This window comes from Leopardus geoffroyi, chromosome B4 (genome assembly GCF_018350155.1).
Source record: "Leopardus geoffroyi isolate Oge1 chromosome B4, O.geoffroyi_Oge1_pat1.0, whole genome shotgun sequence".
Classification (NCBI taxonomy): domain Eukaryota; kingdom Metazoa; phylum Chordata; class Mammalia; order Carnivora; family Felidae; genus Leopardus; species Leopardus geoffroyi.
The window spans coordinates 36,829,869-36,850,622 of record NC_059341.1 but is presented as its reverse complement, the minus strand read 5'-3'; the positions used below and the strand labels follow the sequence as shown (position 1 = coordinate 36,850,622).

Here is a 20,754-nt window from a genome sequence, read left to right as displayed (position 1 = left end):
ATATCCTGATATTTTAGGTGGTTTATGCTGTAATTTCTATATTATAAAAATAAAAGTCTTATTGGAAAAAAATAGCTAAGATAATTTAGAAAATAAAATTGAGGAAGGTGTTATAGGAAGTGGTTCTACCAAGAATGAATTAATATTTTTTATTTTTTTTTATTTTTTTATTTTTTTTTAAAAATGAATTATTTTAAAACTATAACAAGAAAGCGTGATATTAGTGCAGAATAGACCATTGTAATAGAATATAGAATCCAGAAATAGAATTACACTTATATGGAAAGGATGGATTGTTCATCCAATAGTATTGAGTTATTGGTTAATATAGAAAAAAACAGCCAGTCCTTCTTTTATCCAACCAAATAAATTAGTCAACAAATAAATTCCCAAGTGTGGCAAACAAAACAAATTTATATTTTAAAAAGGAAAAACATATGGCCTCAGTGTCTAGAAGAATTACTTGAAGACATAAAGCCCACCTACCACAAAGTAAAAGATAAATTGAACTATAGTCAAATAAAAACATTGAAATCAAAAGACTTCATAAGCAAGGTGGAGATATGAAACACAAATTGAGAAAACATATCTGTAACATAAAATTAATAAAGAATTAGTATCCAAATTTATATTGAGAACTTATACAAAGAAGGAAAGCAACAAATGATATGATTGGACATCTCACAGAAGAAGAATATGAAGTAGCCTGCAAAGAAACAAAAAGTTTTTCTCACTTATTTTTGACTCTCAAAATGTAAACTAAACAATAGGATATGAGTTTATACCCATCAAATTGATTAATGTCTGATAATACCATTGCTGGTGACCTTGTGCAGCAGAAACCTTCATACAATGCTATTAAGAGAGTATATTTGGTACAGTCCCCTTGAAAAACAATTTGTTGATACCTATGAAAATTGAAGGTGCCTATTTCTTATGATTAATTCTAGACATATATCCTAATAGTATTTTTTTTGTGCCTCAGATCTCTTTTGAAAGCTAGAATAATGTTTTAAGTCTGTATAATAAAATACATAGGATTAAAATGGAAACTGATTATACTGAAATAGTTACAAAAATTTTTAAATATGTGATGTAGTATGCATTATTAGTGCATACTAATAAGAGCAACTGAAAGATCTAATAGCTGTCAATTTCAAAGTAATTTGATTGATGTAAATGGTATTTTGAGATAATCTATAACCACTGTTACATGATATCAAAATATCTAGGGCTATTGGTGACAAAAATCACAAGGATTGCTGAGTGCTCTCAGGTATATATATTCATAATTGATGTATGGGCTTATTTCTGGACTGTCAACACTATTCCTTTGGTCTATACATCTGTCCTTATGCCAGTACCACACTTTTTTGATTGCTGTAGCTTTGTAATAAGTTAAGAACCTGTGTCCTGGACACACACTTTAATGTATGTCCAGGGAGATTAATACTGTAACACCACTGCAGTATTGAGTAGCAAAAAATGGGGAAGAGTCTAAAGATTAATCAATAGGAGATTATATAAATTATGATATATTTAGATAGTGAGTAACTGTAACAGTGATAATGAACAAAGCCAAGTTACAATAATATGGTAGATACCTTGTAGTCTCCTTGTGTATCATCACGGGTGATCTCAATACTGAGTGAAAACAAGCTTTCAAAGAAAACATACTCTGTAACATCATTTTATGAAATTTTAACATTTTAACACAAAGTATAAATACCCATTTGGGAATGGTATGTCCAAATTCAGGCTAGTGGTTATTAAAGGGTAAGGAATAGTGACGGGGGAAGGACAATCTAGTTACATAGGAGACTTTAATTATATCTAGAATGTTTATTTATGTGATGGACACATTATTGTATGCCTGGAATATTTTGTTAAAATATGTATTGCATGTTTTGATAGAATATTAATATGGCAGAGATAGTTTCAGTTTTAATATATAGAATAATTCAGAGTTTGTTTATTTGGGATTTTGTCAAGGGAAGATCAACAAATTGTTTTTCCCTAGTTCATCTCAGAGAAGTGAATTAACTTACATAGTGCCAGGTGCTTTAAACATGTGATAAAGCATACCTAGTAGATTAATATATTCATAAAGAAAATTCTGATCAAAGCAAAGACAGAACTAGAATTTATATTTAGATCTTTTTACCTCCAAAATCTCATACCATATTGTTAAGTAGCATATCTAGCAATAAATGACTTATTTTAGAAGTGGTAAGTTAACTGCACCTACAAAATGAGACCATCTCTGAGGCATACATTAACAATAAAGATGCTGAAGTAATCTCAAGCATGACATTATAATCTAGTTTTCTTAAAGATACTTTAGCCTGTTGTCATACTGCTGAAAGGCTAAAGAAATTATTGGTCTTTAGCAACTGTAGTGTTCCTGTTTGAAACAGTATTGATCATCATAATTTAGTACACATTTAGCATTTAAAATTATTTTTGTGTGTTTTTCTATTTGAACTATTTTATTTTTATCCAAGTATAATTAACATAGTGCTATATTAGTTTCGGGTGTGCTGTATGATTCAACAATTATACCTTTCTCAGTACTCATCATGATAGTGTACTCCTAACAGCATTTAAATTTAACTGTGTGACTTCGTGTTTTGTTATTTTAAACCACGTTCTGTTCTGGTTCTTGATTTTAGGATCGAAAATTAACGAAGTCTGAGAGGCAGAGATTTAAAGAAGAGGCAGAAATGTTAAAGGGCCTTCAGCATCCCAATATTGTTCGATTCTATGATTCCTGGGAGTCCACAGTAAAAGGGAAGAAGTGCATTGTTTTGGTGACTGAACTAATGACATCTGGAACACTTAAAACGTAAGTCTATCAATATTATCAAAATTGACCAAGAAGTACGAAAGAACTTGAATTTTCCTATTTTATCAGTCCTGCTTTTGTCACCCAGTGTACCATGGAGGGAACAATCCTTCCAACTGTTATAAGCACATTTTCTTGCCCACAAAGTCCTCTGGTGTATAAAATGATTTGATAATTATTCAGTAGTAATATTAAAATGAGAAGTTATTACAGAATAAACCTAGTTATTTTAAACCCTGTTGATTTGGGGTTCTAAAATTGAATGGCTAAGGGATTGCGAAATCAAATGGCAAGGTAGCCCTCTAGTGGTTAAAATGAGATTGAAGCTTATTGAGAGGACTTCTCCATTTATTTTTATCACCTTGTACAGTTTTTGCTGCATATCTGCAACTATTATGTCAAATGCAAATTGTGCTGTAGCAGTTATCACTAGTTTCATTTGTTATAGTATTAGAAATTAATGCCCAAACAGCTAGACTCATCATTTCTTTCAGGAAAACAGGTCAAATGCAGAAATTTCTTGTTCCCTATTACAGAGTTTTAAAGAGTTGGAGTTTAGCCTTTGGGAATCACAGGTGTTTTCCTCGCTCAGAGAGGAAAGTACAAACGACCCTTGAACAGCATGGAAATTAGGGGTACTCACCCTCCATGTAGTTGAAAATCTGAGTATAACTTTTGAATCCTCCAAACAATTACTTAATGGCCTACTGTTCCAGCCTACTGGAAGCCTTACTGATAACATAAACAGTTGATTAACACATATTCGTATATGATATGTATTATTTACTATATTCTTTTTTTTTTATGTTTATTTTTGAGAGAGAGCACAAGCAGGGGAGGGGCAGAGAGAAAAGGGGACAGAGGATCCAAAGTGGGCTCCATGCTGACAGCCCAGTGTGGGGCTCGAACTCATGAACTGTGAAATTGTGACCTGAACGGAAGTCAGACGCTTAACCAACTGAGCCACCCAAGCACCCCTTATTTACTGTATTCTTATAATAAAATAAGCTAGAGAAAATAAAATTATGAGAAAATACATTTACAGTGCTATACTGTAAAAATCTGCATATAAGTAGACCTGCAATGTTCAAACCTATATTATTCAAGGGTAAACTGTAATATAAATTATATGGTTTAAATTTTTTTATTGTGAAGGAATTGGATTTTTTTTAAGTGTCTTTGTTTGTTTGTTTAAGTTTATTTATCTTGAGAGAGAGGGAGAGAGGGAGAGCAAGCCAGGGAGGGGCAGAGAGAGAGAATCCCAAGCAAGCTCCATGCTGTCAGCATGCTGTCAGTGCACAGAGCCCGAAGTGGGGCTCAAACTCATAAACCATGAGATCATGACCTGAGCTGAAACTGAGAGTCGGACGCTTAACTGACTGAGCCACCCAGGTGCCCCAGATACAGATTTTTTTTAATTGTCTCTTTAGTATGTATTAATTTCTGACTACTTTTCTTTAGTTAATACTACTGAGCTGATTCATCACAGGTCTTTGAAACATAGTTTTATATTTCCTGAATGTAGTCACTTGCATGTGTTCTTGGATGCTTAAGATTAACACACTGAAAAGCCAACAAATTATTTCCCCCTAGCAAATTCTAGTTTCCACACCCAGCTTCTCAAGTATTTATGGCAACATCTTTACCCTAGTCATCCAAGCTTCTTGTTATCCAGATGTCTTTTTCTTTCACTAGACTGTGCTCCCTAGCACTATGCTTTAAACTTCGTAAGTATTTGAATGAATTGAGGGAAATTGTGTGGTAGTAGTAGTTTGTGTGTATATCTTCATCTTGAGATTCTTTTCACCAGTTTGGACATATTAATGGACTGTCAGTAGTCTGTCAGGCATGCCCTACAGGAGTACTCTATAACAGTTTATTTGTTTTAAAAAGTTTATTGAAAGGCTTTGGGTAACATAGACCAAGCTTCTTTGGAATTCCACCCCCCACCCCCACCCCCACCATCAAAAAACTAAAATGTGGAATATAATAAAAGCTTTTTCAGTACATACCCAAGTTTTTAAAGAAAGAAAGAGTGACCTCCAGATGAAAGGACAAGTGGAGGTAACTAAAGACCTAAACAGTAACCAATGTTTTGGCAGTCTGTTGGGTTTTCACATCATATATAGGGCTTGAGGTTTGGATACCAAGAGTTTTATTGTCCATGCCAGGACAAAAGGCCTTAGAACTCAGTAGAGAGGGGAACTTGAACTTAGCCTGTGTCAAAAACCTGAATTATTAATAAAAAGGGAGAACTCTTCACCCCAGCCAGTGAAAGCTACAAGGAATTTTGCCCCTCTGCCCAGCACTTAGGATAAGAGGGGGAGTCCCTATGAAAAAAACCAGAAATCTCAGTTTAGGTCATGTGTAGATGGCTCTATAATATAAATGTAGACTACCAGCTTGGTGCAGGGATCACAAATCAAGGAATGAAGATTCTAATTGGTCCAGAATCCAATGAAAACTCCGAGGGACATTTTCAGCATTTCATTGGTCATTATGTACGTGGATAAAACAGCCCCCAGTGAAGGTGACCTCACAAATTACAAATCACACACAGTAATATGATCAGATACAACTGGAAAATAACATTGGAATTAAAGATGCTATTGACAACTCTGAAAGTGAATACAAAATAAGCTTGTAAGTACAAAAAGATGTCACTAAAGGTATATGTAAGTATATACAAGTATATAAAGTGATAAAAGGAGAGAAACCATAATGATTAGAAACCATAGTGAAGGAATATAACTTAATATAACTTATTATGAATTTGAGTTGAGTCCCATGTTGGGCATAGAGATTACTTTAAAAAAAAAAAAAAAGAAGAAAGAAAAGAAAGTTCAGGCATAATTAGAAAAGATCCAAAGACTTCTAGAAATAAGAATAAATCATTGGAATGCCTGGGTAGCTTAGTTGGTTGAGTGTCCAACTCTTGAATTCAGCCCAGGTTATGATCTCATACTTCATGGGTTCGAGCCGTATGTCAGGCTCTGTGCTGACAGCACAGAGGCTGCTTGGGGTTCTCTTTTTTTTAAGTTTATTCATTTAGTTTTGGGGGGGGGGGTGGAGAATGAGCAGGGGAGGAGCAGAGAGAGCAGGAGAGAGAGAATATCCCAAGCAGGCTCACGCTCCACTGTGAGCCTGATGCACTGCTTGATCCCAAGACCCTGGGATCATGGCCTGAGCCAAAATCAAGAGTTGGATGCTTAACCAACTGAGCCATCCAGGCGCGCCCCCCCATCTTAATCATTTTTAAATGTACAGTTCAGTAATGTTAAGTACATTCACATTGCTGTGCAGCCATTCTCCAGCACTCTTCAAACCTGCAAAACTAAAACCCATTAACATGATTACCCATTACTCCAGCCCTTGGCAACCACTGACTGCTTTCTGTCTCTGGTTTTATCTGATCAAGATATTTCATATAAATGGAATCATAAAATAACGGGGTCTTTTGTGTTTGGCTTCTTTAACTTAGCATAATGTTTTCAAGGTTCGTGATGTAGCATGTATCAGTATTTTATTCCTTTTTATGACTATGTAACATTTTGTTTCATGGATATACCACAAATTTGTTTATCCATTTGATCTGTTTCCACCTTTGGCTATCGTGAATAATACTGCTATAAAACATGTGTGTATAAGTTTTTGAGTATATGTTTTCATTTCTTTTGGGTGTATGACTACAAGTGGAATTGCTGAGTCATGGTAATTCTATGTTTAATTTTTTAAGGAACCACCAAACTATTTTTCACAGCAGCTGAACTGTTTCACATTCCCACCAACAATGTATAAGAGTTTCAGTTTCTCTATATCCTTGCCAACACTTGTGTTTTGTATGTTTGTATGTATGTATGTATGTATGTATGTATATATGTATTTTCATAGCCATCCTACCAGGTGTGACATAGTATCTCATTGAGCATCTTGTCATGTGCATGTTGGCTATTTATCTTTGGACAAATGTCTATTCAAGTCCTTTGCCCATTTTTAATTTTTTTTTTTTTTTATTGTTGAGTTGTAAGAGTTCTTTATTCTGTAAGCTAAACCTTTCTCAGTACATGATTTGCAAATATTGTCTCCCATTCTATAGGTTATATTTTTACTTCCTTGATAATGTCCTGTGATATACAAAGTTAATGTTGATGAAGTCCAACTTACTTGTTTTTTCTTGTTTGTACTTTTGGTGTTATATCTAAGAATCTGTTGCCAAAACCAGGGTCATGCAGATTCATCCCTAAGTTTTCTTCTAAAACTTCTACAGGTTTGTCTCTTATATTTAGGTTGTAGTTTTAATTTTAAGTAAATTTTTGCGTGCAGTGTGGGATCCAACTTAATTCTATTGCACAGGGATGTCCAGTTATCTAGCACCATTTTGTTGAAGAGACTATTCTTTCCCTATTGAATGGCCTTGTACTCCTGTCAAAAATCCTTGAACTATAGATCTATGGGTTTATTTCTGGACTCTTGATGCTATTCTTTTGGTCTATATATCTGTCCCTATAACAGTATCACACTATTTTGATTACTGTAGCTTTTGTAATATGTTTTCAAATTCAGAAGTGTGAGTTCTCCAATTTTGTTCCACTTTTTCAATATTGTTTTGGCTATTTGGGGCCCCTTGCAATTCCACGTGAACTTGAGAATTATTTTTCCATTTCTGCAAAAAGGCTGATAGAATTTTGATTGTCAAATACAGTTATAGATACGTTGAATCTGTAGGCCACTTTGGGTAGTGTTGTCATTAACTATATTAAGTTTTCCAACCCATGAACATGAGATATTTTTACATTTTATTTAGTTTTTCAATGGTTTTTTCTAGTTTCCAATGTTTAAGTCCTTTGCTTTGTTGGTTAAATTTATGCCTAGGTATTTTATTCTTTTGGATGCTATTGCAAATGAAATTGTTTTTTTAATTTCCTGTATAGGTTGTTAATTGTTGGTATATAGAACACAACTCATTTGTGCATGTTGATCTTGCACTCTTGCAACTTTGATGAATTCTGTTATTAACTCTAGTTGTGTGGGTTGGGGGCGAGAGTATGTGTGTTCGTTCTTTGGGATTTTCTATATATAGGATGTTGGCATCTATAAATAATAGTTTTACTTCCCTTCTAATTTGAATACTTTTATTTCTTTATCTTGCTTAATTGCTCTGGCTAGAATTTCTAGTACAATGTTGAGTAACAGTGGTTATCCTTGTCTTATTCCTAATCTTACTGGGAAAGCTTTCAGTGTTTCACCATTAAGTATGATATAAGCTTTGGGTTTTTCATAATTGTTCTGTCATGTTTTCTCCTTATTCCTAGTCTGAGTATTTTTATCATAGAAAGATACTGGATTTTGTCTAATGCTTTTTCTGCATAAGTTGAGATGATCATAGTTTTTTTTCCCCCTTTGTTCTATTAATGAAGTATATCATGCTGACTTATTTTTTTCTAAAATTGAGAGATACTTCCATTTCATGGATAAATTGCACATGGATAAATTCCATGTGGTCATGGTGTATAATCCTTTTACTGTGCTGTTGGATTCAGTTAGGTAATGTTTTCTTGATGACTTTTGCATCTATATTCATAAGAGATATTGGCATGTAGTTTTCTTGTGGTGTCTTTGCTATCAGGGCTGTACTGGCCTCATTGAATGACTTAAGTGTTTCCTCCTTTTCTACTTTTTGGAAGAGTTTGAGAAGGATTAGCCTTTTTCCTTTAAATGTTTGGTAGAACTCAACAATGAAACCATGTAGTCCTGGACTTTCCTTTGTTGGGAAGTTTCTTGAGGGAATGTTCCATGTGTTCTTGAGAAGAATATATATTCAACTGTTGTTGGGTGTCATGTTCCATATATTTCCGTTATGTCTAGGTGGTTTATAGTGTTGTTCAAGTCCTTTACTGCCTTAATGGTCTTCTGTCTAGATGCTTTACCTGTTTTTGAAAGTAGGCTATTGAAGTCTCCAACTATTGCTATAGAACTGTGTACTCCTCCTTTCAGTTCTGTCTATATTTGCTTGGTGTATTTAGGAGCTCTGTTTGTGTATTATGTTTATTTTATTTTTTTTTTTCAACGTTTATTTATTTTGGGGACAGAGAGAGACAGAGCATGAACGGGGGAGGGGCAGCGAGAGAGGGAGACACAGAATCGGAAACAGGCTCCAGGCTCTGAGCCATCAACCCAGAGCCTGACGCGGGGCTCGAACTCACGGACCGCGAGATCGTGACCTGGCTGAAGTCGGACGCTTAACCGACTGCGCCACCCAGGTGCCCCTGTGTATTATGTTTATAATTGTTATAATCTTCTTGAGAAATTGACCTTTTATCAATATATAATATTCTTTATCTCCTGTATCAGTTTTTTATTTTGTCTATTTTATCTGATACTAACATTGCCACCTCACTCTTTTGGTTACTGTTTGCATGGAATATCTTTTTCTGTCCTTTCATTTTCTGGGTGGGTCTTTGAATCTAAAGTGAGTCTGTTGAGACAGGGTATGGTTGAATCGTATATCTCCATTGTGCCATCTCTTTTGATTAGAAAATTCAGTCCGTTTATACTTGAAGGAATTAGTGATAAGGAAGCAATTTTGCTAATTTTTTGGTATATTTTAATACCTTTTTTGTTCCTTGTCTCTGTTGCTGTTTTTATTAATTGATTTTTTTTTTATTGTACCATTTTAATACTCTTCTCATTTCCTTTGTATGTGTTTTTTAGATATTTTCTAGTGGTTACCTTAGGAATTACAATGAACACCACAAACAGTCTTGTTTGAAATGTTACCAACTTAGCTTCAGTAGCTTCAGAATCTTTGCTCCTATACAGCTGTGCACCTCTTTTGTGTTTTTGTAGATTTTGCAAAGATGCAAATTGCATCTTTATTCATTGTGTTCCCATTAACTCAGGTTTATAATTAGTGATTTATGTGTTCGCCTTTTAAATCATGTAGGAAATGAACAAAGGAGTTACAAACCAAAAATATGTTAATACTGGTTTTTATATTTAGTGATGTATTTACCTTTACCAGAGATTTTATTTCTTCCTAAAGCTTCAAGTTACTGTCCAGTGCCCTTTTGTTTTAGCCTCAAGAACTTGCTTTGCATTTCCTGTAGAGCAGGTGTTCTCACAACAGGCACCTCAGCTTTTATTTATCTGGGCATGTCTTAATATTGCCTTCATTTTTGAAGGATAGTTGTGCTAGATACAAAATTCTTGGTTGATGGTTGGAAAACCCCTTTCAGCACTTTAAATATGTCATTCCTCTGCTTTCTAGCCTCCATAGTTTCTGCTGATAAGTTGGATGATAGTCTTGTTGAGGATCTCTTGATCATGATGAGTTGCTTCTCTCTTGCTTTCAAGATTCTCTCTGTCTTTGGCTTTCAGCAGCTTGAGTGTAATATATCAGTGTGAATCTCTGTATCCTTCATGGAGTTTGTTGAGCTTCTTAGGTAGAATCATGTCTTTTAGCAAATTTAGAAAGTGTGTGGCCATTATTTTATCAAATACTCTTTCTCCTTTCTTATTTGGGGCTCCAATTATGCATGTTGATCAGCTTGGTGGTATCCCACAGGACTCTTAGGCTCTATTGAGTTTTCTTTGTTTTTCTTTTCTTTCTGCTCCTCAGACTACATAATTTCAATTGACATATTTTCAGGTTTGCATGTTCTTTCTTCTGCTTGTTCTTTCTGTTGTTGAAACCTTTTAGTGAATTTTTCATTTCGGTTATTTCATTTTTCAGACTTCTGCTTGGGTCTTTTTAATAATGTCTTTATTGGTATTCTCTGTTGAGCTAAAATTTCCTGTACTCTAGTATTTAGCAGCCATTGTTCTTAGTATTTAGTCTTCCAATTTTTTAGGATGGATACCATAATTAACCCTATTTAGCCATGAGTTGGTTGTCAGTTTATATTAAATAATTCAGCTTTGAAAAACTGATTAGGAGCTATGGTTATGAGGGCAGGACTTTTTTTTTTTTTTTTTAAATTTTTTTTCAATGTTTATTTATTTTTGGGACAGAGAGAGACAGAGCATGAACGGGGGAGGGGCAGAGAGAGAGAGGGAGACACAGAATCGGAAACAGGCTCCAGGCTCTGAGCCATCAGCCCAGAGCCCGACGCGGGGCTCGAACTCACGGACCGCGAGATTGTGACCTGGCTGAAGTCGGACGCTTAACCGACTGCGCCACCCAGGCGCCCCGAGGGCAGGACTTTTCAACTGCTAGGCTTTTCTTCCAAGGTGATTGGGCATGCATCAGCCATAATGAAGGACTTGGAGATTCTGTTATCAGGGAGAGCCTTTATTCAGTCAGTCAGTCAATCTTCTGCACTGATGATATTTGGTTGTCACTTTTTTCTTATTGGTTAAGGTGGTACTTAACTAATATCCCTAGCTTTAGCACCACTTCTCATTGTCATATTTAGCTTTTCTGGGTTTAGAAATGTCCCATTTATAGTTGTATGGGAAAATTGGATCTCTTCTTGTCCACAATCTTCCCTTTCAAATAGTGCTGCGGTAATCATGTGTATACCTATGTCCTTATTTATTTCTGTAGAAAGGTTTCTAAAAACAAAAAGTGACTTAAAGTACAGTAAAACCTTGGATTGTGAGTAACTTGTTCTGTGAGTGTTCTGCAAGACGAGCAAACATTTCTAATAAATTTTAACTTGAGAAGCAACTGATGTCTTGTAATACGAGTTGTATGTAATGCTTGATCACAACTGAGCCAGTGGTTCTTGAAGTTAGCTTTGATACACAAGTGCTTTGGACTACAAGCATGTTTCCAGAACAAAATATACTCACAAACCAAGGTTTTACTGTGTATGTGTAATTTTACTGTATATGTGTAGTTTTATTTTAATTATATGTATATGTTGATTGAATTAAATGTAAAAAGAAAACTTAATAGTCTCCACTAGAAGTGGAAGTGACTTGGTTATTAACATTGCCTGAAATGTATGCCATATCGAAGGTTTTAAAATCCAGAATGTTTAAAAAAAATTTTTATGTTTATTTTTTAAAGAGAGAGTGAGAGAGAGAATGAGAGATGGCACTAGTGGGGGAGGGGTAGAGAGAGAGGGAGACACAGAATCCGAAGCAGGCTCCAGGCTCCACGCTGTCAGTACAAAGCCTGACGTGGGACTCAAACTCACCAACCTCAAGATCATGACCTGAGCCGAAGTTGGATGTTCAGCCAACAGAGCCACCCAGGCATCCCTAAAATCCAGTATGTTTAAAATTGAACTTCATGAAAATTAAAAATTTCTGTACATTGATATTATCGATAGAGTAAAAAGAGAATTCACAGAATAGAAGAAGATATTTGCAAATCATTTTTTTTTTCAACGTTTATTTATTTTTGGGACAGAGAGAGACACAGCATGAACGGGGGAAGGGCAGAGAGAGAGGGAGACACAGAATTGGAAACAGGCTCCAGGCTCTGAGCCATCAGCCCAGAGCCCGACGCGGGGCTCGAACTCACGGACCGCGAGATCGTGACCTGGCTGAAGTCGGACGCTTAACCGACTGCGCCACCCAGGCGCCCCTGCAAATCATTTAACTCAAAAGGGATTAATGTCTAGAATATACAGAGAATTCTTAAAACTCGACAACATTAAACACAGCAAACAATCCTATTCAATAATGGACAAAGAAAAAAAATGGGCAAAGGACCTGGATAGACATTTCACTAAAAAAGATATACAAACTGGCCAAGAAACACATGAAAAAGATGCTCACCACCACTAGTTATTAGGGAAACACAAATCAAAATCACAATGAGATACCACCTGATTCATACCTGTTAGAATGGCTAGTATCAAAAAGACAAAACAAGTGTTGGCAAGAATGTGGAGAAAAGGGAACCATTGTGCATTGTTGGTAGACATATAAATTGATGTAGCCATTATGGAAAACAGTATGGGGTTCCTCAAAAATTTAAAAATAGAACTACCATATGATCCAGCAGTTTGACTTCTGGGTGTTTATCTGAAGAAAATGAAGACACTAATTTGAAAAGATATATGTACCCCGTGCTCATAACAGCTTTATTTACAGCAGCCAAGCCATGGAAGTAACCTAAGTGTCCATCAATGGATGAATGGATAAAGAAGAGGTGGTGTGTGTGTATGCATGTATATACACCGTCTGTAGATACAATAGATTATTATATTATTCATCCATAAAAAAGAAAATTTTGCCATTTGTAACATTGTGGATGGACTTGGAAAGCATTATGCTAAGTTAAAGAAGTCAGATAAAGACAAATACTGTATGATCTCACTTCTATGTGAATCTAAGAAAAATGAAAAATAAAATACCCAGCAACAAAAACCAAACTCATAAATACAGAGAACAGATTGGTGATTGCCATAGGTGCAAGGATGGAAGTGGAATGTGTATAATGGGTGACGGTGGTCAAAAGGTACAAGCTTTTAGTTATAAAATAAGTTTTGGGGATGTAATGTACAGCATAGTGACTATAGTTAATAATGCTCTATTATATATTTGAAAGTTGCTAAGAGAGTAAATCTTAAAAGTTCTCATAAGAAAAAATATCTGTGTGGTGATAGATGTTAACTAGACTTATCGTGGTGACCATTTTGCAGTATATACCAATCATCTTGAAATCAATCATTATGTTGTACATCTGAGATAAATATAATGTTATATGTCAATAATATTTCTACTTAATTACCATAAGATCTAACACTTTCACTTGTGGGTTTATACCTAAAAGAATGAAAGCAGAGTCTCAAAGAGATATTTGTATACTCATATTTATAGCAGCATTATTCACAGTAGCTAAAAGGTAGAAGCAGCCCAAGGGTCCATTAAGGAAAGAATGGATAATCAAAATGTGGTATATGTGTACAGTGGAATATTTTTTAGCCTTAAATGGTAAGGAAGTTCTAACATATGCTGTAATACAAGTGAACCTTGAGGGCGTTGTGTGAAGTGAAATAAGCCAGTCACAAAAAGTCACATACAAATATACTGTTTGATTTCACTTTATGAGTTACCTAGAGTAGTCAAATTCATAGAAACACAAAGTGGAATGATAGTTGCCAGAGCCCAAATGGAGAAGGTTTTTGGGAATTACTGTTTAATGGGTATAAAGTTTCAGTTTTTAAGATGAAAAGAGTTCTGGAGATAGATGGTGGTGATGATTTTCCAATAGTATGAATTACTTAGTATCACTGTAAAATGGTAAATATTGGGGTGTCTGGGTGGCTCAGTCAGTTGAGTGTCTGACTCTTGATTTCTTCTCAGGTCATGATCCAGGATCACGGGATCTGCACTGAGTGTGGAGCCTGCTTAAGATACTCTCTCTTGGGGCACCTGGGTGGTTCAGTCGGTTGGGCATTGGCTCAGGTCACAGTCTCATGGTTTGTGGGTTCAAGCCTCGGGTCGGGCTCTGTGCTGACAGCCCAGAGCCTGGAGCCTGCTTCGGATTCTGTGTTTCCCTCTCTCTGTCCCTCCCCCACTTGCACTCTGTGTCTGTCTGTCTGTCTGTCTGTCTGAAAAATAAATAAAAATTAAAAAAAAAAAAAGATATTCTCCCTCTTAAGGGAGCCTAGGTAGCTCAGTCAGTTAAGCATCTGACTTTAGCTCTGGTCATGATCTTGCTGTTGGTGAGTTCCAGCCCTGCATCAGCCTCTGTTCTAACAGCTCAGAGCCTGGCTCTGGCTTCAGATTCTTTGTCTCCCTCTATCTCTGCACCCCCTCTCAAAAAAGAAACATTTAAAAAATATTTTTAAAAAAAGATACTCTCTGTCCCTCTTCCCCTTTCCCTGACTCGCACGTGCATTCTCTCTCAAATAATTAATTAGTTAAATGGTATATATTATGTGCATTTTATCTTAACAAAATGGGAAATCCACTGTGTTGAATTTTCTCAAAAACTTGATACATAGGAAAAGAAATTTTTTTCTAATTTTTTTTTCAAATGTTTACTTATTTTTGAGAGACAGAGTGCACAGGGGAGGGCCAGAGAGAGAGGGAGACAGAGGATCTGAAGTGGGAAGTGGCCACTGCGCTGACAGCATAGAGCTGGATGCGGGGCTTATACTCAGGAACCGTGAGATCATGACCTGAGCCACAGTCGGTCACTAAACGACTGAGTCACCCAGGCTCCCTTGAAAAAGAAATTTTTAAAGAGCAATCTCCTTCATGAATATCAATGCAAAGATCCTTTACAAAATAATAGCAAATTGGATCCAGCAATCCAATATATCAAAATCAAAGAGGGTATCACAAAGTTGGTTTAACATTGAATTAATCAATGTTATTCACCACATTAACAGAATAAAGGAGAAAATTCATATGATCATTTCAAAATATGTGTAAAAGTATTTGACAATTCAGTATCTATCTGTGGCTAAAAACTCTTATTCAAACTAGGAATAGTGGGGAACTTCTTCAAACTGAGAAACAACTTCCACCAAAAAGCCTATAGCTAATGTTGAGCTTAACTGTTTCCCCTGAGATGAGGAACAAAGCAAGAATGCTTTTTTTAACCACTTACATTCACTGTGGTTTTAGAGGCCCACCCACTGCAATAAAGCATAAATGTAGGGAAAACTAGTATTACGGGCATAAAGATTGGAAAGGAAGAAATAATACCATTGCCCTTGATTGCAGATTATGTAATTGTTTACATAGAAAATTCCAGTGATTCTAAACAAATTTAATGAAGTTAAGAGATACAAGGTTAAGATATAGTTACCTATTATATTTTATATACTTGATCATTTTATAAATGATACAGACTCAACTTATCCCCAAAATTTTATTAAACAATTTTTCAGTTATACAGAAAAGTTGAAAGAATTACACAATGAACACACATATTCACTCCCTAGATTCTGTAGTTTATTAACTTGCCGTATTTACTTTACCACATATGTCCATCTGATTATTCCCCTATCTTAATTTTGTTCATTCCAAAATAAGTTGTTGCATCAGTAATATTTCACATGTAAACACTTAAGTGCTCATTTCATTAGAGTTCTCATACTGTATTTATATGCTTTGTTTTTCCTTACAGTGAAATTTGAGTACAGTGAAAAGTCTAACAGTGGTATCATTCTGTGAGTTTTGACAAAAGCATTCACTCATGCAGTAAAAACTATTAAGTTATAGAACATTCTTATTATCTTAGTAAATGCTCTTATGGCTCTTCCTAGGTAGCCCTTCCTCACCCTCCAGAGGTAACTATGTTTCAATATTTGTTTAAACTATAAAACCAACTTTCACCATTAGTTTTCTTTGATTACCTCATCCAAGTGAAGTAGAATTTCATTTTAGTTCCTGTATTAGCTTTTTAGTTAAAACTTGTGTGTGTGTGTGTTTTAAAACAGTTGCTGTGGAGACTGTGTTTATATCTGTAACTTTTCACAATAAACTTTGGGTTGATACTGTACAATTTCATGTAAAGTAAAGGCACCTTACACAGATAAAGTTTCAATTATCCCTAATACTTGTTTTTTATGCTATATAATTTTTATGTATGCTACATTCACATATTCTATAGAACCTATAATACAGTGTTATAAATTGTCCTTTAATTAGCCATACATATTTTAAAGATAGCATGAGGCTAATGTAATCTTTTATATCTTCATACTTTTCCTGAATATTTTCAGAAAAAAAGCCAATCCAGAAACTTTATCTTTCCCTCAGTGAGCAGCATCAGAAATCTCTGTTCCATTCGTTTAGCATTAGCTGGGCTGCTTTGAATCTACTGCTCCACATATACATATTTCAGAGGTCAACCAGAGATTTGGGCAGAATGAATATGCAGGATTTGGGGCTTCTCTTCAGTATCACACTTCTCTGTCCTGTCCACTGGAACTCTCTGTGGTGATGAAAATGTTTTATATCTGTACTATCCAAATGGTAACCACTTGACACATGTGGCTGTTGAGCACTTGAAATGTGGCTAGTGCAGCTGAAAAATAGAATTTTTAATTTTAATTAATTTATATTTAAGTATATTCACATTTATTTAGTGAATACTATATTAAGCAGACTATCATGATAGAAAGTTCTGTTGGATAGCACTGTTCTAGCTGCTATGGTCATCTTGAACTCTGTCCTCCATTCCTCAGCTAATAAGGCTGTAGGCTTCTATTTAGATTTGAGCTGACCTACAGAGTCAGGCAGGAGCCTTTCTTCAGCTGAGGAGATTTAGAAAATAGAAACTCAAGCAGTGCTTTCTTTTTTCCCTAATATGAACTCCCTTCCAATTTATGCCAGATTTTGATTGCTCTCCAGAGCCTTGAGGTAGTTGTTTTTTGTATATTTTTACTACAGTTTATATCTGTGTCTAGTAAGAATTATTCCACCATTTACCAGAAGTGAAACTCTACCCCTTAACTTTTATTTTTTATTTTTATATGTGTTGTTTATTTTTCTACCTCTTAACTTTTAAGTTATTTTAGTAGTGACCCAATTTTAAGGAATTCATTTTTTTGTGCTGTTATTAGAATTCATTTACCAACCACTTATTATCATCCTTTCCCCTTTAACTTTGCTAAAAGTATCACTAACCTTTAAGGTTACTGAATCTTAATATTGTAAATTTGATACTCCCATCTCAGATATGTTAGAATTTAATGGAATTCTTCAAAGCAGCAACCTCGTATCATTGATAACCTGTTTGGTATACTTTGCCTTCTCTAGGTATCTGAAAAGGTTTAAGGTGATGAAGATCAAAGTTCTAAGAAGCTGGTGCCGTCAGATCCTAAAAGGACTTCAGTTTCTTCATACCCGAACTCCGCCTATTATTCACCGAGATCTTAAGTGTGACAACATCTTTATCACTGGCCCTACAGGCTCAGTCAAGATTGGAGACCTAGGTCTGGCAACCCTGAAGCGGGCTTCTTTTGCCAAGAGTGTGATAGGTATGTTTCAGGTGTACCTTGCATCCTAGCTGGGTTTCTGATATTCCTTTTATTTAGAAACTTGACCCTCTCAGAGCTTTTATTATGTGAAATAAACTTTCAGAAATTCATAGCTTGAACTCAGGAAGTGATCGTTTCTACTTATGAGATGTGGAGTTCTCTGTATGCTTCTAGAATCATCTTGAAGACTAACGATGTTTTGTAAAATTAAGTGAAGTAACGTGAACTTTGTTGATAAAACCTTATGTAACTATCAATCTTACTGGGATATCCTATTGATACTTAGTATTATATAATTATGTATGTAATAAATATACTTTCCTATAAAGGAAACTGAATTTATATGTAGTTTAGTTTCTAAAAAAAGTATTAGATATATATTATTATTCAAAAGTATCTACCTGTTAAGACTTTATTTTAAAATGTGAAAATAAGAGTTCTGAAAGCTTGGTTTTCTCAATTATTTTCTTATAGTTAGCTTCAGAAGATATATCTGAAACGAGACTTTTTTTCAACCTTAGTAGTATTTGGGGTTGGATAGTTTTTTGTTGTAAGGGCTTTCTTGTTCATTGTAAGATTATTTGGATGATGCCAGGAGCACACCACACCCCCTTTAAACTCATCTCCCCCCCCCAACCCCACCAGCCAGTTGTTAAAACCAAAAATGTCTCAGGACATTGCAAAATGTCCCCTGGTAACAAAATTGTCCCCTCTTGTTGAGAATCACTGATCTAAAGAACAAGGCTGTCCTTTCAGACTTTCAACTACATGTTAGAGAGTTGCAGCTGGGAAAATAATTTAATGCTTACTATTTTGGTAAGCTTTCACTCTCTGAAGAGGACATGACAGTTTGAACACTTGAAATCACATATACTTTATTCTCCCTCTCAAAGATGGCAACAACAGGGAAACCATTCATTTTTAAGTGGGCTAGAATTTTACGTGTTAATAAGAAAACTATATAACACCAGTAATGTATACATTCTTATCAAATAGTGTTCTCTTTAGAGGGGTACCCAGGTGGCTCAGTCAGTTAAGTGTGTCTGACTTCAGCTGAGGTCATGATCACACAGTTCATGAATTAGAGCCCCACGCCTGGCTCTCTGCTAACAGTTCAGAGCCTGGAGCCTGCTTTGGAGTCTGTGTCTCCCTCTTTCTTTGCCCCTTCCCTGCTCACACTAAGTCAGTCAGTCTCTTTCTCTCTCAAAAATAAGTAAACATTAAAAAAAAAAAAGAATATTATGTGACTTGGATTAGGAATGCTGTTTTTTAAATTTTTTTTCTTTTTTTTTTTTAATTTATTTTTGAGACAGAGAGAGACAGAGCATGAGCAGAGGCAGAGAGAGAGGGAGACACAGAATTCGAAGCAGGCTCCAGGCTCTGAGCTGCCAGCACAGAGCCCAACACGGGGCTTGAACTCACGGGACTGTGAGATCATGACCTGAGCTGAAGCTGGATGCTTCACCGACTGAGCTACTGTTTTTAAATTTTCTTAATACAGATTAACAAGAAGAATTGGAAAAGTTATTTAAAGCTGAATTTCCTTTTTTGTCTTGTTATAGGAAAAGGAAACATTTATTTCTTTGACTTTTTAGCACCTTAAAAATCTCTAGCCTGGGAGAGGTGTTTTTTTTTTTTTCCTATTTTGCTTAAATCATTGTGTGTAAGCCTGTTCTTGGAAATATCCTATAATTTGAAGTACCCAGAATTAATTTCTTTGGAAACATTAGAAAACCTGGTCTATGGAATCACACGTGCTATGCTCATAACTCAGTCTGTATTTGAGTTCTCTATTTGTGTGTGTTTGGTTTTTGCCTGTAAAATGTCCCTTACTATATTTCTTTGTATGCAGTAGGCTTATTTGTGTACTGCAGGTGGTATGGTAAGTCTGTGAAGAAAGGGGCTCTGGAGAGTGGCCTTTTTGACAATTACACTTTATTCTTTTAAAAAACACTGAATATTAGATTTTTCACTGCAAGGTCTCCTTAAAAAAGTGAAACTGATCAGGTGGAATGTTAATGGCAAAAAATTAGCCATGAATATTATCCTTGCATCTACCATACAGTAGAGGGCAGACAAGTATTTTGATCTTTTTTTAACTTGTCCTGTCTTACTGGTGCCATTATATCTCTATTTCTTTCTAGTCTCTTACCTTTTCCTTCCATTTGTTTTCATGATGAGTTATATTAATTTATCTCATATCCAAGTCTCTATTTTGACATTGTATAACAGTAATCTGTTTGGAACAGTAAACAGACACTTGACCCTGTTCCAGTTTCTTTTATGAAGGCCATGCAGCAGAAGATCTATAAGATACTTGGTGGGACAGACTAAGACTTTCTTCCTCCTCCCTGCTCCTGCCACTCTACTCTCTCTTCCCTCCCCTTCCATTCCATTCCCTCTCCTTCCATTCCCTTCCCTCCCCTCTTCCCTCCTCTTCTCTCTTCCCTTCCGTTCCCTCCATATTCTTCTCTCTCACAGGTCAACCCCTCTGCTTCTCCCCCAGGTGAGAAACATCTGTAGCTTCTGCTCACATTAAATCTGAATTGTTCTTTTAATTTAAGGTACCCCAGAGTTCATGGCCCCTGAGATGTATGAGGAAAAATATGATGAATCTGTTGATGTTTATGCTTTTGGGATGTGCATGCTTGAGATGGCCACATCTGAATACCCTTACTCAGAGTGCCAAAATGCTGCGCAGATCTACCGTCGAGTGACCAGTGTAAGTCTTCCCCTAAATGATTATTGAGCTTAAGTCACATCTGAAAAGGAATGCCAAGGTGGATAACATCGAACCATGCAAAAGGAAACAATGGTAGAAAGCACACTCAGTTGTTGGGGGAAGAGGGAGTTGAAAGATTTTATTTCTCTGATTTAGTGAGAGCAAAAATAAAGATCAGAAAGTACCACTATATTCTGGATCCTCCTTGCCTTCATTTAAACTTTTGTTTTGAGATATATTATATTTAAACATGCTGTCATTACTAGTTTTCAACCCCCTGTTTATTCATC

General features: G+C 35.6%; 1 protein-coding gene across 49 annotated transcripts in view; it reads left to right on the top strand.

Moving 5' to 3' along the window:
- The window catches only part of WNK1 (WNK lysine deficient protein kinase 1), a 164,030-nt gene that overhangs the window by 71,105 nt on the left and 72,171 nt on the right, over nt 1–20,754 (top strand). For all 49 annotated transcript variants that reach the window (XM_045464104.1, XM_045464079.1, XM_045464105.1 and 46 more), the window contains exons 2-4: nt 2,673–2,845; nt 17,522–17,742; nt 20,307–20,464. In XM_045464104.1, coding sequence (XP_045320060.1) covers nt 2,673–2,845; nt 17,522–17,742; nt 20,307–20,464 — 552 coding nt within the window. The remainder of the gene's footprint in view (nt 1–2,672; nt 2,846–17,521; nt 17,743–20,306; nt 20,465–20,754) is intronic.